The 25,761-nt window shown below is 44.2% G+C and overlaps 2 protein-coding genes across 5 annotated transcripts in view; one reads left to right on the top strand and one right to left on the bottom strand.

Moving 5' to 3' along the window:
- Positions 1–16,226, top strand: part of MYO1H (myosin IH) — a 58,802-nt gene extending 42,576 nt beyond the window's left edge. The window contains exons 18-32 of the mRNA XM_030582622.1: positions 474–579; positions 3,354–3,471; positions 3,941–4,054; positions 4,172–4,248; positions 5,633–5,701; positions 6,490–6,574; positions 7,291–7,450; positions 8,803–8,886; positions 9,450–9,543; positions 10,208–10,263; positions 11,149–11,284; positions 12,513–12,580; positions 12,933–13,030; positions 14,190–14,289; positions 15,333–16,226. Coding sequence (XP_030438482.1) covers positions 474–579; positions 3,354–3,471; positions 3,941–4,054; positions 4,172–4,248; positions 5,633–5,701; positions 6,490–6,574; positions 7,291–7,450; positions 8,803–8,886; positions 9,450–9,543; positions 10,208–10,263; positions 11,149–11,284; positions 12,513–12,580; positions 12,933–13,030; positions 14,190–14,289; positions 15,333–15,356 — 1,389 coding nt within the window. The 3' untranslated portion in view covers positions 15,357–16,226. The remainder of the gene's footprint in view (positions 1–473; positions 580–3,353; positions 3,472–3,940; positions 4,055–4,171; positions 4,249–5,632; positions 5,702–6,489; positions 6,575–7,290; positions 7,451–8,802; positions 8,887–9,449; positions 9,544–10,207; positions 10,264–11,148; positions 11,285–12,512; positions 12,581–12,932; positions 13,031–14,189; positions 14,290–15,332) is intronic.
- Positions 1–25,761, bottom strand: part of KCTD10 (potassium channel tetramerization domain containing 10) — a 53,977-nt gene that overhangs the window by 17,733 nt on the left and 10,483 nt on the right. Inside the window, exons 4-7 of one of the 4 annotated variants that reach the window (XR_004002962.1) lie at positions 24,928–25,017; positions 23,252–23,304; positions 22,315–22,510; positions 12,467–12,560 (exon numbers count right to left, since the gene is read on the bottom strand). Coding sequence is in view for 3 of the 4 variants with exons in the window: in XM_030582623.1 (XP_030438483.1) it covers positions 21,429–21,647; positions 22,315–22,510; positions 23,252–23,304; positions 24,928–25,017 (558 nt within the window). In the remaining variant the exon portion in view is untranslated. Of the gene's footprint in view, positions 1–11,948; positions 12,561–17,456; positions 21,648–22,314; positions 22,511–23,251; positions 23,305–24,927; positions 25,018–25,761 lie in introns of those variants that run through there. The other 3 variants (XM_030582625.1, XM_030582623.1, XM_030582624.1) reach the window with 3 other exon arrangements.

Genomic DNA, 25,761 nt, shown 5'->3' with positions numbered 1-25,761 from the left:
CTTCAGTGGTTTATTCAGCACCCGAAACTCTGCTGGGTGCTTTCCATGGTAAATAAAGATTGTTCAGTTCCTGAGGTTTGCCTGACACATCTCTCTGTTTGGCAGATTCCGAGGGTGGTTGATTTAAGGAAAAAGCTCCAGAATTCTCATACACCTCTACCCCAATATAACGCTGTCCTTGGGAGCCAAACAATCTTATCGCGTTATAGGAGAAACCATGTTATATCGAAGTTGCTTTGATCCACTGAAGCATTCCCCCCCCCCCGGAGCGCTGCTTTACCGCGTTATAGCCAAATTTGTGTTATATCAGGGTAGAAGTGTATTCAAGTGTGTTCCCACCTCACTGAAGGGTTTTGGAAATCGTGTTTTAATTCAATCTACAACTCAAGGACTGGGGTAGGGCTCTACTGTTGACTTCAGTAACTGCGCTATCTTCGCTATATCATTAACAGAGAGCTTCATTGTCTGTACAGGTTGCAACCCAGTTCAAAAACAGCCTGGCTAGCCTAATAGAAATCCTGATGTCCAAGGAGCCGTCTTACATCCGGTGTATTAAACCCAACGAGGGCAAAGAACCTGGTAAGGGATGTCCTTGTTATCGTGGTATTGGTGGGGTGAAGAGGCAGACCCTCAGCTATGGTGTAACTCCTTAAAAAACCCACAGAGTCCAACACCTGGGTGCTGCCAGACGCAGTAATGGAGCAGACCTGGAACACTTCACAATGAAAGGCCAAACTTCAATGAAAGTGGGTCCCCCTGGTTCTGGCTGCTGAACTTTAGTGCTGCTTATACACTACCCAGCTACGCATACTTCCTATATCGCATACAGCTGCTACTTAGTCTGTGCTTTTTTCTTCTGCTAGACAGCCCTTATAATTCATCAAGGCTTGCCACGCGGGCTGCTGAGCAGTCACCCCTATGCAGCCGGCAATTGGTAGGCTAATCTTCAAACATGGCTAAAGTACCCCCAGCATACTGCAAGAATCCTCTTTCTTGGTGACAGGGAATGCAGGAGAACATTTTCTGCTTCTTACTAGCAGAAAACCCCATCACCCATATACTGCACCTCTCAGAATAGACCCATTCTCCTCAAGGTTTTCAGGCCATAGCTACTTCCTGGTCTGCTTAATGCCTTGATATGGTACATTTATCAATCTGCCTAATTTCTAACCAGAAGCGAGCAGGAGAGAGGCACCACTGGTTAGAGCGGGAGATCTGGAGTCAGGTTCTAGCTTTTGGAGGGGAGGTGGTGTGGTGATGGGGGAAATGGGAGTCATGATTTCTGCTTCTTTTCTTGGTCCCACTCTCCATGATGAAGGTTTGAGCTAAGTCACTTTGTGTGCCTGCTTCCTGACCTACAAAATGGACATGCTTATCTCACACTAGTATAGTGAGGCTTAATTAACATTTAGGTACTTTGGAAAAGCACTATCAAAGTGCAAAGAGCTACAGTGTGAAACTCTTACATGGCAAGAGAAAGCAAATTCTTGAAGTTGTGTGAGGGGAAGACCGTTCATTACCCACGTAATGTTTCAAAAAGCCAGCACTCCCCTGCTGAAACACCTTCACTTGAAGTAATCGCACATCTGGGGCTTCCCAAACTCTTCGGGCAGCTGTACCAGTTTACCACAGTAAGATCTTGCCTGTACCAGCCAGGGCCCATCCATCACCTCTATGTTCACCTGTGTGTCCTTGTTTCAAGCCCTGGTCTAATGACTAGTTGACACAGAGGCCCATTGGTGCCAGCTGCCAAAGGGTCAACTTCTCTGTAACAGCAGTTCCTGGCAAACTCCTTACACCTAGCACACTGCTTTCATGGTCTTTATGCATAAAGAATGTCCTGTGAGGGCTTAAATGAAAGCCAGGGTCATGCTGGTTATTAATATCAATCTGAAATGTGTGTACAAACAATATTTAAGTTTTTGTGTATATGTACCAAAAATACATTTTAAGGTCAGTTCCAATCAAAGAAGGCAGAAGGTAAGATGGGCATCTGTCAAAATGTAAAGCGTTGTAAGGCAACATAATGGAAGCCCTACTTACATGCTGAGTCAGCCAGAAAGGCGCGCACTGGAGAATGAACTACAGCGGGTTACCCTGTCTCTGGGGGCAGACAGTGAACTCTGGGGAATATAAGGAGTAGGTTCTTCTGCACCTGAGGAAGTAATCAGGCAGCGCGATTTCCATTCATGAAAACAGGATCCCTACCTACTGTGGCTGGAGGCACTGTAAGGGACGTCTGAGATAGATAGGCTTCCTCGGAGACCAACCTCCTGTCTTAACATGCTTTCTAGAGCATCAACTGATTTTGTTTTGTACGTCACCTTGCTGTTTCTGTTCTCCTTATTCATTGTCTCTTAAATCTTAATTTGGTGTTGACAAATTTACAGCTGTTTTCACTATTAATATAACTCAGTGCTGTGGTATTCTACCAGGAGCTGATCCTGAATTTGATCCTATGGGTTGGTCTGTGCACTGTTCCCTTGGGGATAGCAAACCTGGTAGATCTGTGAGTGGTCAGTGGACAAGGAGCTGAATATTACTGGGGAATGCTTCAAAGGGGCTCAAGGAGTGGGGTGCACCTATTAATCTGCAGAGTTTAAGGGGGCCTGAGGAGATGGTTTGGGTGGTAGTATCAGGGAGCTGACACCCAGGTAAGCCCAAGCAAGTCTCCTTATTGCTGGAGGTGGGGTGGGGGGTAACAAGATGATTCCCAGTCCTGGATACCCTGAGAAGTGTGTCACTAGCCTACCATGGAGTATAGGCTGCCAAGTGCACACAGCTGAATGAAAGGTGAGTAGCAATGGTAGTGGGGCCCAGAACAAAGGCTTGCTGCTGAGGAGGGCCAGGCTGGTGCCAGCGTGCAAGGATCAGGGAGAGGATTGTTCAGTGGTTATGGTGGTAGCCAGTGGTAGGGTTCATTTCCTTCATTCTCCACAGACTTCCTCTGTGATCTTGGACAGCTCACTTAGGTGCATTTAAAAATGTTACTCAAAATCACCTTTGAAAGTGTGACTTAAGCACCGATGAAAATTTTACCCTTGGCTCCTCTGCTTCAGCTCACAATTTGCGAAGTGGGCGAGTCACAGCCTCTCACACGGGGGTTGTGAGCAGAACTACAGTGAAGATTGCGAGCTGCTCAGAGTAAATAGTAATGAGGGCTGTAAAACACAGACTGACTTGTTCAGCAGACATTCAGTGGAGCTTACCAGGCTGTGATCACACTTCACCTGCCTACCGTGGTATGCCCTGCTGAGGTGCTGCCTATCCTGGTATATGGAATAGTGAGTGAGTGATGCCACTGAGAGAACTTACAAGTGATTCCTGTTCACTCTGTAATCCATTCACTACAGGAAAGTTCGATGACGTCCTGATAAGACACCAGGTGAAGTACTTGGGGTTGATGGAGCACTTGCAGGTGAGGCGAGCTGGCTTTGCATACCGGCGAAAGTATGAACTCTTCTTGCAGAGGTAAACAGAGTTCCCTCGAAAGGTTGCTACTCCTAACAATGTGAGGTCAGGTTTCTTAAGATACAAAAGGATCCCTCTGCCTTGGAGTCCAATGTTACATCAAAGCTCAGGGCTCCTGTGTGCAGGGATGCCCAAGTGTCAGCAGATTGCTGGTCATTTTGTGTGTGTAAGGGCTTTCAGATGCTGCTGTGCTCAGCACCTCGGAATTAGGCTACTGTTCTGGGGACCCTCAGTATGGATTTATGTGACTAAGCCTAAAAACTTTAGGTCAATGTCTTGGATTTACAGAATTTAAGGCGGAATCAGTGAAAGAAAGAAGCTGTCTTAGGCACTGCTGTTGTGTTGAACATATCTTATCTTCGTCTGCTGTAATCATCTGCACCCACTTTAATCTACTTGTTGGCCTCTTTGCTCTTTCTTTCAAACTAAGTCCAGTCTCGTTGATGTGCCCCATCACTGATCTTTCTAGATACAAGTCCCTGTGCCCGGCTACTTGGCCTCATTGGCACGGAACAGCAGCTGATGGTGTGGAGAGGCTCATAAAGCACATTGGGTACAGACCTGAAGAATACAAACTAGGAAGGTAAATGCTCTTTTCTCTTGCCACAGTGTGTTACACCAGATAACCAGGTCAGGATACTGCTCCTTTTAAAACTGTTGCAATGGAGGATCTTTACTAATAGGCTGTGTTCTTTCTTAGAACGAAAATATTCATTCGTTTCCCAAGGACTCTGTTTGCCACAGAAGATGCATTTGAATTCAGCAAACACCTGCTAGGTACAGTTCCAATTGCCTTTTTATCATGCAGAGCCTAATAACCTTTTTCGTCTGAATAATTAAAAGAAAGTCTGTCCTTTATGAGCATTCTTCATTTGTTTGTGAGAAAAATAATAGATGCCAGAAACACATCACTGGAGGCAATTATCGGGCTTTCAGGAGATGGAAGTTACAGGAACGGGGTAAGGATTTCAGGTCTGACTGATTCTAGGGAGGCTTGAGGTCTTTGGTATTTGTGTGTGCAGGTACCATGACTGCACACTGAGTCTGCACACACAAATAGCTACTTGGGCACCTCTTTAGTTTCTGTGGATGCAGCTCCACAGCTGAGAATAACAGCTGGGATAACTAGCTGTGTAAATGTAGATACTAAAATGCATGTGCTGGGAAACCTCTGCTGCTTAAACATGGCTTACTGCTTCCAGCTTCTGGAGAGTGCCACAAAATGAAGATTTGTCATGATTAGTGCAGTGCTCTAATATGCGTATAAAAAGACCCCAGTCTAATGTCCTGTACATGGAATCTTCATCTACAAAGATCTTAAATGCATAATGGGAATTGCTTTGCTGGCACTGAAATGCAATTGGTCACGAGCACACACTAACACCTACAACAACCAGTCATGTAAAGGAAGCTTACCACGCACGGCAATGGCGTAGAAATGCAGTGCCATATAACAAACCATTCGGAGATGGACCGAACAAAGAGCAGACCAAGCCTGCGTAGTTAGGAATAGCCAGTTATTGGTGTATCTGTTACCTGAAGCTATAGTCCAAGATGTGAGGTGAGAATTGTAGTCTGCAGGGCCCTGTAGGGGTTGAAGAGATTGCTGAAGAGGAATAGAAATAAGCAGGCTGCAGGGTCAGAACAAAATTCACCATACACGTGTTCTGTTACGTCAGCCCTGTGGAATTCACTCAGAGCACCTGTGGATGCTTCACCCCCTCTCCTGCAGGAGTTGCACCCCATGGGGATGCTGGGGGAGACATCCTTCTGTGCCAAGCACTATCTGCCTGAGGGCAAGAAACAACTTCCCTTCTAGGTAGGTAATCTCTTAATTGCCAGCTACAGGGTTTCTTGCACCTGCCTGTGAGACATCTGGTACTAGCTGCTGTTGGAGATATGTTAATGGAGTAGGTGGACCCCACTTCTTCTGATATGCCTATTCTTGCGTTTCTCTTTTTGCCAATGACATTGTGCCCCATGCAGAACCTGCATGCTTTAATTGTTCTCACGTAAACTCCCCACCCATTCCTTCCTAGAGCTGACCCTGTCACAGGATATTTTAAGGCTGATTGAATTGGATGCCTTTTCCTTGTGAAATTGGAAGGCCATCTCAAACTGCTGCGACTCCATAGTACCAAGAAATGTGTTTTATTTTCAGTTACGAGAATACAGGCCAGATACAAAGGCTGCTTAGGGAAGAGAGAATACAAGAAACAGAAGGAAGCAGGTAAGTTTGATCATTCCTTAGTACTGAGTTTTCCAACATGAGTTTGTACGTCTGGAGGTTCAGGATACCACTTCCCTGCAAGCAACTGCAGCTGCACTATACTCACCCTATCTAGGGATGTGTGACTTGTCTTTAGCTGCCAAATAACCGTGGCTGACAGCAGCATTCAAGATAGTCAGCCAGTTTCTTCATTACTCCACTAGCTTGTGTGACCCTGTTTCCTACTGCGCATGTGTGCATCCCATCCCAGTACCCTAGAGGGGATCAATGCTGCGTAAGCATAGTACCCTCTGCTCTGTGCATGGAACATACCTGGATGCTACAGCACTGGGAATGTCTGAATGCTCCAGGAGAGAAGTTTTTTGCTTGGTTTGCTAATCAAACCAAGCAGCTCTGTTCCAACTAGCTCGCTGGCTTGTCCTGTTTCTATCGAAGTGTGTTACAAGGACAGCTGTACTCTCCAAAGGACACTAACATTAAGAGCAGGTCCAAACATTAGTTTAACTACATACATCAAGCACCATGCTGGCCTTATTGTCATTGAGGACATTGGGCCTGGTGTTGCTCTAAAGTTTAGGACCCCAATATCCCCACATTCCCATCAACAGAGCCACTGTAACACACAGTGCTGGATCCAGGGAGATGTATGAAGAGGTCTGAAGCATTCATGCCCTTTACTAAGGAAACTCTTCCTGACTTCCCAATCAGCAGGGGATTAGCAAGATTTGACAGCAAAGGGACTATAAATATTTCTAAGTGTAACCTATCAGTGTGGCTGACTCTTGCAGCTATTAAGCTTGAGGCCTGCTGGAGAGGGGCGCTGGCACGCAAAGAGGCCAAGAGAAGAATGTGGGCTGTTGAGACCATCAGAAGGTAGGTTCCACCATAGGAAGGTGAAAGGTGTGTGGGGGGAGAGAATGGGTACTGGGGCACAGGTGGGGTGATCCCAGAGTGGTACCTAGCAAGTATAAGTCTACCCTTGTCCAGCCTGTAGGTCCCTATGGCAAATACCTACTTCATGCCTGTTTTTCATCTGCCATTTGTTATCCCTTTGCAAATGTTGCTCTGACCTCGACCATCTTCAAATGGTTATTTCTGGCTTGACCAGAAATCTCAAGCCCCTTCTCATGAACTTTATGGTCCACTTTCCAAGGCCAAGTAGATTCTTGTGTTTTTGAATGAGTGTCCAGACTTCATGGGTGATCCTCAAACCAAATCTCTAGAAGTTACCCACTCTCCATGTCTTTAAAACTGACTCTCTTGCCTGACTTCTTAAAATAGTGCTTTGGAATCTAAGAGTAGAAGGTCATAGATCTGATCTTCTCTCAAACTTGCAAGCACAATTTATTGGTGCATTAGAAATTAATGGCTTCCATAAAATGGAGTTTTGGTGTTGAGTGGACTAGCCTTTTAGTGTTTAGCATATTGTAAATCTGAGGTTCTCTGTTAAGGAGATTGGTTGCAGTGCTTTCTCTGAATTGTACTAAGCAGTTGTTGGTATGAATTTTCTAACCTTACTTGCCTTCTGCTCCCATTACTTTCTGAATTCCATTTGTAAGCAAGAGTTCTTATTAGGATCTTTCCTGTAGGTTTATAAAAGGCTTCATAAATCGAAAAAATCCTCTTTGTCCAGAAAACAATGAGTTTATAAACTTTGTGCAGTACACCTATCTCAGGAAGCTCCGAGACCACGTTCCCAATAACGTCTTGGACAGGAACTGGCTCAAGCCTCCTGCTATCTTGGAAGAGGTGAGGACGAGGTTTATGATATAGTGATACAGTTTCAAGGCACTGCTTGTTTGTATAAACTTTCCTTCTCACACAGTGAAGTGACTCCCTCCAGCTCCGCGCTCAGCCTGCAGCGAACTGCACTCAGGTGTCCCGAGAGAAGCTGCTCACTTCGCTTCCAATGTTGCCCCTCTCCCCACTAATTTTATTGTTGAAAGTTAACATCAGAAATGCACGCTCATTACACTTAGATCAGTTACTTAGGGTTGCCAACGATGTATTACAAAAATAAGGGACTCTTCTTAGGACCTGCATCTACCTCCTCCTGATATTATTAATACTAAGCATTACACACTACATTTGCCAGGGGTGTTTCTTTTTTGCAGCACTCAGCAACTCTGATCTTGTTGTCAGCAGCGGCTCCAGGCACCAGCGCGCCAAGCATGTGCCTGGGGTGCCAAGCCACGGGGGTTGCCCTGCGGATCCTTGTGAGGGCGGCAGTCAGGCTGCGTTCAGCGGTTTGCCTGTGGGAGGTCCCTAGTCCCGTGGCAATTTGGCGGTGGGTACGCCGAAGCTGCGCGACCGGCGGACTTCCCATAGGCAAGCTGCTGAAGGCTGCCTGACTGCTGTGCATGGGGTGGCAAAAAAGCTAGAGCTGCCCCTGCTTGTTGTAGAGAGAGGGGGAAAAAATAAGGGACATCCCCCCCTTGTAATAAGGGGCTGTTGGCAACCCCATGTTGTAGTAGAAGAACGAACCCCACAGCATTTTAAACTTGGAGCATGAATAATTTGTGTCCTCTTGGATCTCCGTCACACATTATATCTCACAGCTGGGGCTTGGCAGTATGAGAGGTATGGCCTTTCTTGGTGTAAGAATTGGATGAAAAGTTGAGATCATCTCCAAGAGAACACTAAATTTAAAACAGTTGTTCACATTTTTATTGGCCTTCTAATCCTTGGTACAGGCTTGTCAGAACACATCAGATTCTTGAACCATGTGTCTGAGATTCTGAACTGTCATTTGTATAGAAACAGCATCTGTTCTTATATGAAACTCCCATTTCCTCGATAAACATCTTGGATCACTTCAGCTTCAGAAATACTACTCTGCATTCACCTAACGTACAGCATTTCCAAAGCACTGCACAAACAGGAACCCTCTCTCCCTAGAGTAAACCATTTTACTGGGTGGGGAAGAGGGAGGGAACCCGAGGGACAGGTTGACTTGTACCAAAGTCAGACATGGAATTGGTGTCCAAGCTGAGACTAAATTTCACAAATTCAGTCCATGCTGCCAGTTCAGTTCCACACCAGTTACATCTGGACACCTGGTGCATGTTTACATTGGAAATACATTCTATTATTTTCTCCAGACCTCTGAGATGCTGAAGAAAATCTGCATGAGGAACCTAGTGCGACAATATTGTCAAGGGATTACAGCTGAGAAGAAGGCCCAGGTAATATATGGAGTCTGTGTGTGTTCATGAAGGGATGTGGTAAGACATTCCATCAGATAAGTGTCCTTTTCTTTAGTGAGTGGTACAAAGCAAAAGCTATAAAAGGTAATTAACTTTACATTTTATGCTAGCCCAACCAATGATTCCTTCTCCCCTTTACCATAGGAAAACAAATAGTCATGCTTTTCTTTGAGGGTGATGGCCCTGACCTTCTGTTGTGGAGTATTTTAAATACACAGTACTATTCTTCCCCATTGCCTGAGCGGAGACCTGTGTAATATGAATGGGACTGTTTCCCATCGCTTTTCAGATGAACAGTGTTTATATATAAAAACAAAACAAAAAAAAACACCTGTCAGGCTGGTTGTTTACTAAATCCTTGCAGTAGCAGCACAGGAATAAACTAAACATGGTGGGAGAAATGCAGCTTTACAGCTAATGCACAAATCGCAGGAACCCTGCTCGAAGAGTGACACTCTTCACTCAGGCTCTAATCTGGCTAGTGGGGAAACTCTCCTGGGAATATAAAAAGATTGTTTGTTTGTTTTTTTTCTTTTTAATAGTTGCAGCAAAAAGTAGTAGCGAGTGCCATTTTCAGAGGGAAGAAGGATGGCTACCCGCAGAGCATAAGCCAGCCCTTTGCAGACACCAGGCTAAGTGAGTATACAACAAACAACTTCACTCCTGTGCACCTTACTCAGTGTAGTCCCATTTAATATACTGGGGAACAGATCCTGAGGTCTGTGGAAGTTTTGCCTGAGTGAGGACTATCCAGTTAAGTCCTGTAGGAAGTGTTTTCTGCTGACTGAGCTCTGGATTCCAGTGCCCTGTGGCTTATTATGAACTGACACCTAAAGACAATCTGTTAGAGGAGACCTTTCAAATACACACAGATTTTAGTGTGTTTCAGTTGCGTTGGGAGATGAAGGTTTTGATTATTAATGGGATGCTTTCTGAGAAGGAGTTTCACCTAGCTCTCTCTAAAGAAAGGAGAGCTGGACTGGAGAAGTATCAATGGGAGCTAGTCACATCCAAGCTGAGGATGTACCCCTATGAGATCAATGAGGCAAGAGACAGGTCAGTATAAAATGTCCTTACTCAGTAAATGAATCTTAACATTTTGGGACAAATATTCGCAGCAACAGTTTCAGGAGTCCCTCTAAGTGAGGCCATAAAATCATGGCACGTTCAGAGTTAGAAAGTGGATGAAGCTTATTGAGATTAAAACAGTGAATGCAGAGGCTGGATCAATTCTGATGGACATGGTGGCACTGCATACACTTACATACCGTGTGGTATGTGTTTCTGGTTTGCTTCTTAGGTGAGAAAGACGTAAACCCCAAAGTACTGCAACTAATTCGTGGTGAGAAGGTCAAGGTAAGGAGGAGACATCTGTGATTGAACATCTTATCAGCAACATCTCACTGTCATCCCACTCTCTCTCAACTAGGTCACTGCCAAGACTTGTAAACGTGTCAACGTTAACCTTGTGACTTCAAAACAGTGTCACAGCCAATTCTAAAGGATGGTACATGCAATCAAATAACCAGTGTAGCCAAATATTTTCACACTGGCCAGTCCCATCTCTGGGTTATGTGAGTTTAACTTTAAAGACTATCCTTGCGCTGCTTTTGAGTAAGTGTGTACCTAGGAAGCTGAAGAAACACAAAATTATTTACAGTATAGAGGTTCTTTTTAAGCCTTCATGGGCGAGGAATGGTTTATTGATCTGATCGTGTGTGGGGAGTTCTTATGGGGTTTATTGACCTAACACATTAACAGCATCTTCAGGCTCAATTGATTCTGTTTTGAGAATCCTGTAGATGGAGTGGTTGACAGGGAATTCAGTGCTGCTTTCCTTTTCTAGGATGGCTGAATGATGGAAGCCCAACAACTTAATGCCCCATTATTGTTATGCCTCTGCCAGCACATAACTGATAGTTAAACTGCAGATGCATATAGTGCCCATTATGTTATCCCATAAAGCTGGAGGGCCATACAAAAGGTACAGAATAAACTGTTTCCCAAATCTCATGATCTGCCCCCACTCACAGCAAAACCTCCCACTCCCAATTTCATAGCTTAATGAAACCAGTACTATCTATTTCCAGAGTATTCTAAGCAGGAGAAGGCAATAACACCCTAAATCTTGTCTTATGCTATAGTTCCCAGAATTTCAGGCTAATGTTGCCTACTTCCTGAGTTGTCTCCAATTAGAGCCTAACCTCGCTGGGAGCTGCTAACATTCACATGTCGTTTCAGTATGGGACGCGAGTTGTAAAATACAACAGGAATGGGTTTAAAGCACGAGAACGGCAACTTGTTCTGACCCAGTCAGCAGCTTATGTGGTGGAAATGGCCAAGATCAAACAGAAAATAGACTACGCAACTCTGAAAGGTAACATGTAAGTCAGTGCTAGTTCTTCTTCTCTTGCAGAGGTCATCAAGGTCTTGGCAAAGGGACAGAATGTGAAGAGAGAGGTCTTACCCCCTTGCTAATTCCTCCTCCCCTCTAGGTTTCCAACTCCCTCACCTGCTATTTAACTTAGTGATTAAATCCTTTACACTTCTTGGTGGTTTGTAAAAAGAAGCTCTCAAGCACAGAGGGTTATTGCTTCACTTGTTTCCTGCTGACTCGCTGAAGGATGACGACAATTCATCAGCTAATGCAGCATGACCTCCTGTGACCATGTGCCTGAGTATCAGAAACTAGACACTTTTCTAAACAACCGTACTCTACAGGGATTTTTCCTTTAAGTCTTACTATTGTCTAAAGGGTTCATTCAGTTCTGGGCTGAATTACTTGTGGGGGTAGTAACTATATCTGTACTCTTGTTTGAGAGAACACCTTTGATTCTCCATTACTGTAACTAACAAGCATCTCTCGGAGAGGAATCTTATTAAATGACCTCAAAACTGGACCTCATCTGAGGAACAAATGTCAGGTGGCTCCACTAATTGCACAAATCCTTTCTAGTTATAAAACCACTGAACTCTGTAGTAGCGTAGCAGTCTGTATCCGTATATGTGCTGCATGCAAACTTTTATTCGAGGTTAGGGAACTATATCTGTAATTAAAGCAAACAGTACATGAGGCAAAAGGGATTAGCGTACTAGATTCTTCAGAGGAAATAAGTTTCCAGATATCACTAAAGTGCTGCTTATGCACATGTCCATGAAACTGGCATAATTTGGAAAGGCATGGCTGCACATTCAAAGTGTGTGCTTTTTTTAATACCCCATCCTGGCAAGATCGTGGAATTTGTTGGAGGGGATGGGGTTACACAAAAAAAAAATCCTTGATTTTGGCTAGATAATACAGAATATTTTCAAAATTAGCTGTTTCAGGATGTTAGGAATTAAAATAGGAAAAACAAATAGGAAGCAATGTTAAGAATAATGTCCAGGAATTGGCATTGATGCTTATTTCTCAGCTGCTGTTGGAGCAAAGGTTTCTGGGATCTGGTAAGTGGGAGAGAAGGTTTTCCTCATACTTGAAAAGGTACAAATTCAGTGTACTATCCTTTTCTACACACAAGCCACAGCCTGGGGCCCTGATATTGTAAACAAAACTACCAACCTTCACCCAGGATGAGGATTGTGTTTTTCTTGGGTTCTTTTTTAAGGTGTTTCTACCAGCAATCTGAATGATGGGCTCTTGGTCATCCACGTTCCTGAGGGCAACAAACAGAAGGTAAATTATCAGAAAGCTCCTAGTGAGCCAGGCAAATGTGGAACGTCTTCACATGAAACAACCAACTTGCTATAAATACCAAATGCACTGGGGGGGGCAGCATTTCACAAACCTCCTTATACAGGATCACTGGTTTGAGCGGGGGGGGAGGGAGGGGGAATACCATAAACTGTTAATTTACCTATCGTTAGAAAGTGTCAGGCATTTCTCTGATGCCACTGCTAGGCCATTGTGAAAGTATTTCCCTACCTTTACAAAATGTTGTCTAGCTTCACTGCTGGTCTGAGATGAAAAGCTCTTTGCCCTTCTGCCTAAGAATATTGAATTATTTTGTCCCCATTTCTGCTTTCAGGGAGACGTGATCCTTCAGTGTGAGCACATCTTCGAGACCGTCACAAAGCTCTGCATGCTGGCCAATAAGCAGAACGCTGTCCAAGTTGTCCAGGGAAGGTAAGCACCTATGCTGCCATTCATGCTACATCTTATGAAGGGATTATGTGGCACTGAACTCTATTTAGTCAGCCAAAAATCTTTTGACCTAGCAGCCCACACCTTCCTGACAATGCAATGTGCTTACATTGTCAAAGGGCAGGATTTGGCCCTTAAGCTCATTAGGAGAGTAATCCGGAGCTTGGAGCTAGTTTTTCAGGTAATTGTTTCACAGAACATTTCCCCAGCAGTAGCTGTGGTAGTGACTTCTTGGCAGGCTTAGTTAATGTAGGTGAAGCAGGCTGAAGAGATGCAGCACTATTTACAAGTGGACTATAGCGTATTAGTGCTAGTGTGAATGAGATGTCTCCATAGCAAATATGGGTTCCAGCATGTCTGTGTAGCTGGATAATCAGCTGTGTCAGTTTTACTTATAAGAGTTTTTTAATTTCATAAGTTTTAAAATGCAATATTTTTCAAATTGCTTCCTGCCATGGGAACAAGTCTGAGTTGTTTGACTGTTGTGTAGTCATCTGGGTGATACCCTGTTCATTTTGATCAGACATACTGCAAAGACAAGATCATGGAGGAGCCTTAAACTGCCAGCAGCTTAATGGTTGGGTTTTCTTTAAACTGAGCTGTGCTGACCCAATGGCTAGACAGTATGCCAGCCAGATCACTCCAGAAAAATGCTGCTCTCAACTAGACAGGAGCAGGTTCTGGAGACGCTCAACACTGAGCAAAGGCAGTTTCTTCCAGATAACATCTGACTAATGCTACCAGCTCAGTATGTATTTAGGCCTTGTGGGCTTTCACGAGACAGGGAGGTGATGTGTATCGATCCTAGACTGAAACCAATGGACTACAAAAGATTTTCCTGCTCTTTATCTGCCTTCTGGTTCGGTTACTGTAATACAGCATTTAGGTTTGTTCAGTCCAGCCAGGCTCCCTAATTTAGCATGCTTATTTTTTTTTCTTTCATTAGTTAGGGTGTTCTAGTAATCAAACTGCTGTCTGGCTTGGTTGCACATGTGCAATTGTTCAGAGAATTTATCTGTCTGAGGGGTTTTGAACTTTAACTTAATGAGATCTGCCTGGGGAACAGAACCAAAAAGGATCTTAGAGTAAAGCTATTACAAGGAAAGCACGTAACAAGTAATATACATTTGTGTACTTGCAGCCTCCAGTTTCACATCAGTTCTGGGAAAGCAGGGATGATAGCTTTCACAACTGGGCAGGCGCCTCAGATCTATAAAGCCAAAAATGGACACCTAACAGTGGTAAGACCTGATTTAAGAACTAGAATTCTAAGTTACATCTGACACTAATGCTTTTCACATGGATGATGTAAGTGAGCAGAGACGGCTCTGTTCATTTGGAAAACGGGACCAATCGCTTCCTCTCGTTGTCTGTGCATTACAGTGTTGGGGTCGGATAAACGACTATGCTTCATCTTACTCAATAGATCTCCACTCTGTGTATTCTGAGCCCTGCCTATTCACCTTAGTTACACATTCTTACTCTTGTTTCCTCCGGTTAGCCCTGCAGAGCCAGCCTGGCAATGGAGGGAGAGCTAGATTTTCTTCTGGCTTCTGCAGCAACAGAATTGTTCATCAGACTCGACTGCAGAATCTTCCTCTATGGTGGCAATGTGTGAGCTGGACTTTTAGGTCCCAGGCAGAGTTTGTGACTTTGGTTAGGAAGAAATAAGCAAACTTTCCCTGAGAAAGCAAGACACTCATGGTTCCATTGGCATAACCATGTCTTTAAGGCACTGTCAAGTCTCTAGAGACTGGTGGATAAATCCTGCCTCACACTAGGGAGTTTCTTCCACCCTCTTGCTAGCATTTGGGTAGAGAAGAGCAGGAAGACTGACAAGCCAGAGTGAAGGGAACTTTTCCTCCACCAGCCCAAATGTCTCATGGGCACCAGGTAGCAAATTAACCCCAGATAGGGAAAGGCAGGAGTCTCTCTTAGACGCTGCTTAACATGCTGGCATCATTGTCTGTGAAACAACACTTCAACTTAATTTAAAGCTGAAAGATGGCAGTAGATATGTCTGTCTTTTCTTCATGAGAAGTAACTGTCTCTGGGTGCCAGTGGGTTTTCAGCCATAACTCAAGCACCTGGGTGCATCACTTTGCTTGCCTTGCTGATCCCCAGAGGTGCATGCAGCATAATGTGCTTCGTGGCACTGAAGTGCCACATCACTTCTGATAGTCTGAAGTGGCTGCACTGGAAGAGTTCTTCCACACCGTTCTCACCAAGGCTGGAATGTCTGCACTGGAATAAAAGAGCTAATAACGCCTTCCTTTTATCACAGGTGTCAACTAGAACAAAGTCCTAATGGTGAACAGGAATTCCTCTTTTGCTCATCGCTTTCTTTGTTCATACCAGGAAGGAACCCACTGGATGAGATCAGCAGTGACATCTTCCAGCTGAAAGCTTTCTGCTGCCATAAGACTATTGTGATTAGAGTTCACCTGCATCATTTCAGCACTTCAGGGTTTTTTTAAACTAAAGTTTAATATTCAACTGTAGCTAACTCTAGATTCTGTTATGTTGCTGTAACATTTCAATTGATGTAGATTCTAGTTACTAATACTAAATGTCAAATCTGGTTAACCCAAACGATGAAATTCTCTAACATGCAAAATAGCTTTGTCTTAACTTACTAGGTAAGTCAAGTTTAAGATCTTAATCATCCAGGAAAGACTTTGAGGAAAAAGAAAAGCGGTTGAGTAGGGATCAATGAGCAATTCATGGCACTAACCAGGAGTAATGCACAAACTGCAGACTGGCAAATGTGGCAGTATGGTCTGGAACCAGCTCTGCCCCCATGGGGCAGCAGTTTGACTTCACCCTGATGCACCAGAGACTAAGTGGACAGAACGAGTGTGTGCTCTGAACACAGCAAGAATAAGGCTAGCAACACATTCTCTTTACTTGACTCAACATAGTACTAGATGAGGTTGCTTAGCTGGAAAGCACATTCACCCAGCTTTCTTTCTGGCCAGTTAGTGTCTATAGTAGACAGAATTCGAGTCATTCTTCATGTCTGGTATATTAATGGCTATACACAGCGCCCTGTATGAGTACAAGGCCCTGAATAGTAATGAAATGAAAATAAAAGATGGGGGCGAACAACATTCTTTGACTTTAAATTTAATTGAGCTGAAACAACAGAATGTAAGAATGGCCAAAGGTCCATCTAGCCCAGTGTCCTGTCTTTCCACAGTGGCCAATGCCAGGTGCTCCAGAGGGAATGAACAGAACAGGGAATCAGTGATCCATCCTGTTGCCCATTCTCAACTTCTGGCAAACAGAGGCTAGGGACACTATCCCTGCCCATCCTGGCTAATAGCAATTGATGGATCTATCCTCCATGAACTTATCTAGTTCTTTTGGTTAACGCTGTTATAGTCTTGGTCTTCACAACCTCCTCGGGCAAGGAATTCCACAGGTTGACTGTGGTGTGTGGAAAAGACTTCCTTTTTGTTTGTGTTAAACCTGCTGCCTCTTAATTTTGTGAGCCGTAGCTCTTGTTATGAGAGAGTAAATAACACTTGGTTTACTTTCTCCACACCAGTGGTGATTTTATAGACCTCTATCAGATCCCCCCCTTTAGTCATCTCTTTTCTAAGCTGAAAAGTCCCAGTCTTCTTATTCTCTCCTCATACAGAAGCTGTTCCATGCCCCTAATCAATTTTGTTGCCCTTTTCTGAACCTTTTCTAATTCTAATCTGTTTCTGAACAAAGCACAATCCCTTGACTTGCAGAGTCTTCAACTGTCTCCTCTCACTGAGACAAAACTACTTTCTCTAGCTGCTTGGAAAGTGAATCTGGTAGAGCAGTGGTTTTCAGCCGATCATCTGCAGATTCCTGGGGGGGTGGGAGGCAAGGGACACAGCAGACTAAGATTTCCAAAGGGGTCTATGCCTCAATTTGAAAAAAATTTAGGGGTCCACAAATGAAAACAAGTTGAACACTGTTCTATAGGGAATGAATGCAGCTCCTGATTGGCCACTCTTCTAGCTCAGAGGTGTGGTGGTGGCAGCAGCTATGCGGGGGTCAGTGGGTATTTCTCCTTTCCCTCTTCCTCAGGCTCTGCAGATGTATTAAAGATGGTTCTTGCTAGCTCAGTGCTCTCTATGCTGAGAAGTATGAGGCAAGTACTCCTCCTCTTGCTCCATCAAAGCAGAGAAAATACCAAGATCTGCTTGGGATGGGCTGAAGCCACAGACTGCATATCCTTGACTTGCTGCCTCTAAATCCTGCTGCTGTACTGATGAAGAGGGAAGAGTCTGGATTAACCAGCTATTCAACTACAATCAATCTAGGGGGAGACTATAACATGATTTAGCTTCCCCTAAAACAAGCACTTGCCATCGGAGCCAGCCAGATAAGATGAGGGACAGTTTTAAAGAGAAACAACAATCAATAGGGATGTAAATATGAAACATTTCTAATTTATTTTGCATATAATCAAGCCAAACTCTAGTACATACTGCATACACAACCATACATAGGAATCCAGCTTAAGCTTTTTGTGCATAGCTAGACAAAGTTGGTGATTGTACAAAGCAGACGAGCTTACAAGTGCCCTATGTTCAGCGTAACCCAGGCCACTGAGAACACTCCGTGAACCAGCCTTAAGATTAAAAACAAGGTGCAGCTTTGAGCTTTGCTGTTTTACCTTAAAGGACAAGCCATTTCCATATATAACTGGTTCAGCTGCACTCTGTATTGCCAGTATTACATGCTGGAAACCATGGCATAAGCATGAGCCTGAAACAGTTATGCACTTTGCCTTGCTCTCTTGCAGCTGCTGGTTGAGATACTGCTTGTTACCAACTGGGGGTGACCTTAGTTACATAAAAACTGCATCTCTCTTCATCTCAGGAAAGCTGTAGAGGCAAAGGCTTTCTATATGATCCCTTGACCTTAATGAGGCTGCTCAAAGAACAGCTCACTCTTGAAAAGTGTACTCTTAAGATGGTATTGAAAGCCTGTAAGTTAGTGAAACTATCCCAAGCCAGCTGTGTTGTCAGGAGATCTATTTTAAAGCACAGTGAGGCTTGCAGAAGATGAAAGCTATGTGCTAACAACTAAAGGGTTGTATTCAAGTCTTCCAATACAATCTAAAGGCCACCTTTCTGCTGGTCTTCAGGCCCTGGCTGGTGGTTTTAATATTCTGCAGCATAATTAAGGCTTTGTTGAAACTTCTACTCTATTTAATAAGCTTTGTGCTATAGAGGATGCATTGTTCCGTGCTGCGGCATGAGGGAGGCCCTCTGAGGTTGTGGTCCCATCCATAACTACAGTCAGATCAGATCACACACAGCACATTATTTTCTAACAGAAAAGACAATAGTACATTTGTATTGCATAACTAAGGCAATTAGTGAGCTAAACCAAGAATGTACTGAACTGCTGCCACAGTAACTCAATCCTTGCTTCTGACTAACATAGCTTTTAAAAAACCCTTCTCCTTTGCTTGAGCTGTATTAATATAACTTAAAGCTATTTAGGAGGGGAAAATGCCACCTTTTAGTCTGATTAAAAAGGGAGGGGAAAGGTGGTGTTTTTAGAAAGCTTTGTTTGTTAAATTGTACCACCCGGGGTAGAAATCTAAGCCACTGTATTTATACTAAGCTCAAAATGTAACAGACCATCTTGTATATTTTCCTTCTTCTCGGCGCTCATCACAGTAGAAATAGAAATGCTGTTAGCTTCCTTCTCATTCAGGAATGTATAAGGCTATCTGTATGCTGCAAACACAGCTGGCTTGGTACAACAGCACTAGCAAAGACAGCAGGGGAGATTGGACCTCTTGACAGAAAATGAAGATTTCATGTCACTCAGTTGTCTACACAACTGACCAGTCAGCCCTGTAACAGTGGTGGGTTGTGCTTTAGTAAACAAGAGCTAAATTCTTAAACATGTAAAATCTCAAAGTACAGAGTATTGGAAATACAGAAGTGTGCAGTTCACTAGAGCAGAGGCTTTTTCCTTCACCACCACCCACAGCCCCCAGCTCTGCTTGTAGATAATAATCCCCCCAACTGAACAATGACAGGGAAGGGGAGGGACAAAACAGCTTCCTTCAGTGCAACAAGAGTTTTAGAAATCAAAGAACATGTAGCTGTGGCAGACAAACCATTTCCTTTGTCAGTACAGACTTGAGATTAAAATGAATAGGCGAGCTTAAATACTGGACTCTAGCAGGGCTTCTCTAATCTTAGACACATGGGGGTGAGTATTACAGTATCTACATACAAAACACTGATATGATTGCACTTTAAGCCCACATCCGTCAGTTATACACAGTTCAAGATGCTACACTGACTGTTTGGTTTGAAACTAGCTTTACCACAGTGACCTCTTTACATAACTTTACTACTAGAAAGTTAACGTTTGAGGGTCTAGAAGACAGGCACTAGAAACAGAGCTGTACCATGAAAGTCATCTTTGGCTGATAGACAGTTGCCTCTGAAAAGCAGTCTCCACACTCACTTTCCTAGGCATGATGTACCCTTGAATAAACAAGTCAAAATATTGATTGTCCAGTAATCCCTACAAGCAGGTGTATGTATGGCTTTATACCATTCCTACCAACCATTACTTTGGAGGGCAACAGCTAGTGACACTAACCAAGATAGTAATGCCTTTAAAACTAATATTCCTCTGACAAATGCTAAGTGATATCAGATCTATACTAATTTTACGGTATAACCATTACTTTTGTCAGACTTCCCGCTAGCCACATTACTGGAAAACAGGAATCACAAGACAGGTGGTCTAGCTAGTCCATCATCCAAACTCCAAGAGAGGCCAATACCATTCTGCATCAGCAGAAGCTGCAAGAAACAACAACAGAAGATGAGGGACAATCTGCCCTGTGTGAAGGTCTCATTCAAAATCCCTGAAGCATGAGGCTTTATATTCCTTCCAAAACTTAGAATGAACTGACTCTGGCTATTTTTAACAACATCCACTCCCTCTGAATAATATATGAACTTCCACCATCACTTCTACTTGACCCTCTACTATGCAACAAGAGACTAGGAGGTAGAAAAAACACATTTGCAAGAGAAGAGCAATCTTAGAAAATGTAAAGGTCTATATAGTATTCTAGAGATTATTGTGGCCATTTTCTTCCAGATGGCCTAGAATATGCTGTGATAGAGACAGTGAAGAATAGCTGGAGATATTAACACTTGAAGGGATGGCCACCCATTTCTCCCCAGTAGGCACCAGTATAACAGCACTAGAGGTAAAGCTCCTGATATCCCTTATGGAACTCCAACTATGAGCAAATGTGTAATTAGCTCCATATTTAGACTAGGATTACATGGTGTTAGTAGTAGCCCATGAGGGAGTTATCTAGGGCAGCTGTAAAGAAAAACATCCCTATTGATTCAGGAGAAAGTGGAAAAAGTCATCTAGCATGACCTTCAAGTTACATTTTGCGTTTAAGAGTAAATGTTAAATGGTGACTGACTACAGTAGAAATCCTGGATACCTTAGGTAAAGTGTTATGCAAGTCTAATTCCTATCCCGCCATTTACATAAAGCATAAATATCTCCCACCCTTGAACTCCACCATAAAAAGGCTGAGGGTTCTCCACTAGGCCCTAGCATACCACTTTCATTGAACCATTACCACAAAGCTCAAGCAGGGGATGCCATAACCAGCTCACTTTAACATACTGCCTGAATTTTGAAATTTAGTGCTGGCAGCTACTCAGACTCAACAACAAAAAACAGTCTCTGCCAACCAGCAAGACCTAGCCCCAGAGCAGGTCTGGTTCTGAAACAGTATCACTGCTATTTAAAACCACGCAAAGCAACTCTATTCTGGAGGGAAGCCAGCGTCCACAGAACCTTATCTTCTGAAAGCAAGGCTAAAGCACTTCTATCTAAGGTGCCTTCCCCCTTAAAGGTCCAGTGGGGAGGAGAGTGGAGAAAGTGCTGAAGCAGATGGGGTTAGTTTCTGTAGCGTCACTGTGGCACAGAATAGCATTTCTCATGTACAGGAGGTTCAAATGGGATGGAGTAAACGTGGGTCTGTAGGGAAGGTGGACAGCTCTTTGAAAATCCTAAAGAAAGTGCAGAATAAATACTAAAAGGCAGAAGGAAGAGAACACTCCTCCTCTCTAACCACAAAACAGCAGCAAAAGGAGTGCTGAAAATTCAGAGACATTACACCAAATGCACTGATCTGACCCTTGATACCTTCTTTATTCCTCCAGTAGCTCTACTTCACGTTAAATACCCCAAATCTAGTCTGGTATAAAATGAAATTTTATAGACTTCACTGAACATAAATAAGTTGACTGCTCATCAACTGTAAATAATGGAGCAGGCCAGGCCACAGCTTTCCCAAGAGGGCTGTGCCGTCTGCAGCTGTCACTCCTCACTGATGAAGATGTGCCCTGTCATCTGGACGCTTAATATGAATCCTTCGCACACGTTCAATGCGCTCCCGCTCCTCATCCTCATCCAGGTGATGAGAGCGGCCCGCTGCCCCTCCTGTAGCCTCCAGAAGCGCGTTGTCAGGTCCTCGTCCATCCTGAGCCTCGTAAAGCAAAATGTTCAGTGTCTCTTCATAAATGCGGGCTTCTGGGAACTCCACCTGAGTGCCCAAAACAGCTAGTTTAGGAGAAGCAAAATCAACCTTACTCATTCCAGGCTGGCTTAAATATCAGCCTAGCCCTCCAGTTTTTATGTACCCTTTGGTAGTTAAGAAATCCTCTCCATTATTCTTGGATGGTGGTACTCTGCAGGAAGTGTGAAATCTTGCAAAAAAGTTACAAGTTATTAAGAGGAACTCTTTATGATCTATGTTTCTGTGCTCCACCTACTGGCTTTCAGCCTCAGATGTCCAACATCCAGTGTTCTCAGACATGAGCATTACCACAAAAAGGCAGATGCAAAGGCAGATTTTTCTGCACAAGGTAAGATTGTATGTGAAAGAATACTACTGGTTTTCATGAAGTATCTTTATATGTTAAATAAGTGAAGCTGGGTGAGTGCATGAGTGGGTTTAAAGATCAGAGCTTGCATTTATTTGTATTGTGATAGCATCTGGAAGTTAGTACCCTATTGTGCTATGCACAAGCAAAAGATTATCCCTGTCCCACAGAATTTATTAGTTTGATTTGTTCTCTGCCCTCTCCTCTTTAGAAGGTATAGTGGATGCTCTAGGGAGGGGAGAGCTATTAAAGGGAGGCTTCAAAACAGAAGTCAGGACATTACTCTTACAGCAGCTACTAGGTTGCATGAATGAGTTTTATCCCTACCTTTGTCTGTTTCTTCTCAGTAGCATAGACAATGGAGGTGCAGCAGACCTCAGCAATCTTACGCCCCTGTCCATAGAAAGACCAGCAGCAAATCTCATCTCCTATCACATCCTTAATAAAGAGGACTCTCCCATTAAACCGCAGTGACAGCTTATCAAACAGCTCGATGTTCTTCAGCATGTTGTCATCAGAATTACTGCAAGAGAACAGGGCATCAGTCAAACAGAGTTAATGCCATGCAGAGGAAATAACAACTAAGGAGATTCAGGCAGCTGGAGGTCTAGATGTCCTGCCTCCCTTTATTTACTGTACCAACCATCAAGGTTGTGTTTAGACTTGAGCTCTGGGGCTGCTTCATCTCACTTAGAATCACTCACCACATTAGGGGAGAGAGCCTGCAGCTGAAGGGTGACTGGCCTTCCGCGAAGAAGGTGCAGAGTGTAATACAGCATCAGTGGTGGGAGTAACCGCTTCAGGATCCATCCCTCAACCAACCTATCCATCTACTAAACTTTAGCATTAGCTGGATTGGGCCAGTGTTGTGATGAGTTAGATACCATTACATATGAGGATGAGAGCCGAGCCACATAGGCACAGCCCTCTGTCTCCTGGCCAACTGCCAGCGCTGTAGGTAAGACCGCTGCAGGCCATGCAGAAGACAGGGCATCATTTTGCCATGGAACCCCTGCAGGTCACAGCCAGGTATTAAACAGAAAGCTCTTTACTGCTGCAAGTGTGCACTTAGAAATGGAAACTTCTCCCCTGGAAGCTAACCTCTGTTAGCAGGGACTCCCCAGACTGTGCAGGAAAAGCGCTTACTGCATATGGCAACAAAACACTCAGTAAAGGGAAAAGCCCCTTCTCCTGGAATCTGCTTTCAGACTTAATTTCCAGTTGAAACGGTACATTTAATAACTGATAATGAAAGTTGTTTTACCTGGTGTAGGAATATTTGTTATTACTTCTGTTATACAGCAACTTTACTGCTGGCTGGAAGAAAACAAACATACAGGAAGCACAATTTACTGGCTGTAGTACAGCTGCAACCTTAGTTCCAGGCACGCCCTGGTAGCAGAGAAGGGGTCATATAAAGTGATAGTACTGTGCGTACACCCACCATTTGTGCAAGTGCCGCTGAGGCTGCTGCCTGGTGCTACCGTGGCAGTCCTGTGTCCCCCGGACAGGTACAGCACAAGCTTCCCCCACAGCGTGCCTTAACCCCGATGTCCCTGGGCTGCGGTGACCAGATCAGTCCTTTATGCCTCTGCTGAGACCCCCAATTAATGCCTGCTGTGGTGGGTTGGTTTTTTTTGGGGGGGGGGGTGGGGTGAGGGGAGGTGGTGAGGAATAGCAGGAAGGAGAGTGCATACGTGTCTAATGGGAACAGGAGCCACTAACATTTCATGGCAGGCAAATATCAGTGACTACCAGGCTGGTAAGACAGGTTAAAGGCTCTGTAGCCCACTACTGATGCCCTAAGTCAACCTGTCCTCCCTACTGACTTTATCTGAATACATAAGGCAGGGAAGGCCCACACTGTAAGATGCATTTTTTAAAAAAATATAGACCCCTTTAAAGACCTAGCTGAAAAGCTGTTTAACTTCTAATTCAGATGGAATAACGAGGCTGCAGAGACCAAGTACCAGTTTTCAGACTCACAAGTTAACATATAGGTTCCTAAGCATGCACAATTCTGCAAACTAGGGGGTCACATTTCAGAGAGTCAGCTGACATAAGAACTGCCACACTGGGTCACAACAAAGTTCCATCCAGCCCAGTACCCTGTCTACTGACAGTGGCCAATGCCAGGTGCCCCAGAGGGAGTGAACCTAACAGGTAATGATCAAGTGATCTCTCTCCTGCCATCCATCTCCACCCTCTGACAAACAGAGGCTAGGGACACCATTCCTTACCCAGCCTGGCTAATAGCCATTAATGGACTTAACCCCCATGAATTTATCTAGTTCTCCTTTAAACCCTGTTATAGTCCTACCCTTCACAACCTCCTCAGGCAAGGAGTTCCACAAGTTGACAGTGCACTGTGTGAAGAACTTCTTCCTTTTATTTGTTTTAAACCTGCTGCCCATTAATTTCATTTGGTGGGCCCTAGCCCTTATATTATGGGAACAAATAAGTAACTTTTCCGTATTCACTTTCTCCACACCACTCATGATTTTATATACCTCTACCATATCCCCCCTTAGTCTCCTCTTTTCCAAGCTGAAAAGTCCTAGCCTCTTTAATCTCTCCTCATATGGGACCCGTTCCAACCCCCTAATCATTTTAGTTGCCCTTCTCTGAACCTTTTCTAATGCCAGTATCTTTTTTGAGATGAGGAGACCATATCTGTACACAGTATTCAAGCTGTGGGCATACCATGGATTTATAGAAGGGCAATAAGATATTCTCAGTCTTATTTTTGATCCCTTTTTTAATGATTCCTAACATCCTGTTTGCTTTTTGACTGACTCTGCACACTGCATGGTCGTCTTCAGAGAACTATCCACAATGACTCCAAGATCTCTGTCACTCTGGCTGGTGAGCTCTGCCTAGCTGTAACCGGGGTGTGTGCAAACTTCCCCCAGGGACCAAGATCAGCCTGCTCCTCCTTACCTTATTGGATGTTGCTATAAGTTTCTGCTCTTCCTTAGAAGAAGTGATGACTGGCACTTTGCAGAATGGCTCGTATGCATCTTTGTTCTGCTGAAACAAGACAGTCTGTCACATGCAGCAGGTGAATGGAAATCTACGGGTAGGGCCTTTGAACAAAATGCAGGGGACCATCAAGCTTTCTCTCATACTGAAGCCTGGGATTAGCTACAGTGATGCAGATGTAGTGGTGACTCACCATTGTCTGAGCCAAGAGGACTTGATGGAGCAGTGAGCTGACCCGACGAGATAGCCATGTTCCTTTGTGCAGGCATGCTGGGAACAGGGGCATTACATACTTCCCCATCTTGCTCCCCCGTGAGGGGAAGAGGTACATGAACAGTTGCTGAGGTGCTCTGGGGAGCCTGGGCTCCATCCCCAGGACCGCATTAATGCACCATAGGCCTGTGCCTAAGGCCCTGCCTTCTGGGGTCATGTGACTCTAGATGCCCAACTTTTTCATTTAAAAAGGTTCCTAACTCATTTATGGAAAAATGTGACCTGAGCATAACTGATGTAATGCCGCCTGCCTGAGTCTGCAGAGAGCCTGAAACAAACAATGGCTCAGAAGAGTTAACTCTCTAATGCATCTCAACAGGTTGTTAACTCCAAGACCCACTGCTTTGACAGGCCTACTCCACCCCTGCCAAAGACTTTGGGCAGGAAGAGATGAGTGCAGAAGACCCTAAGCAACCATGCAATGGCTGCTGGGGTCCTCCCCAGCTGCTGCTGCTCCTGGGGGAGCAAAGCACCTTATGCCTTTGACTACATCTCTCTGCCATCAGCACTCCACGAGGG

Source organism: Gopherus evgoodei, chromosome 13 (assembly GCF_007399415.2).
Source record: "Gopherus evgoodei ecotype Sinaloan lineage chromosome 13, rGopEvg1_v1.p, whole genome shotgun sequence".
NCBI classification, from domain to species: domain Eukaryota; kingdom Metazoa; phylum Chordata; order Testudines; family Testudinidae; genus Gopherus; species Gopherus evgoodei.
The sequence above is the reverse complement of the archived record's forward strand: the minus strand, read 5'-3'. Positions and strand labels throughout refer to the sequence as shown.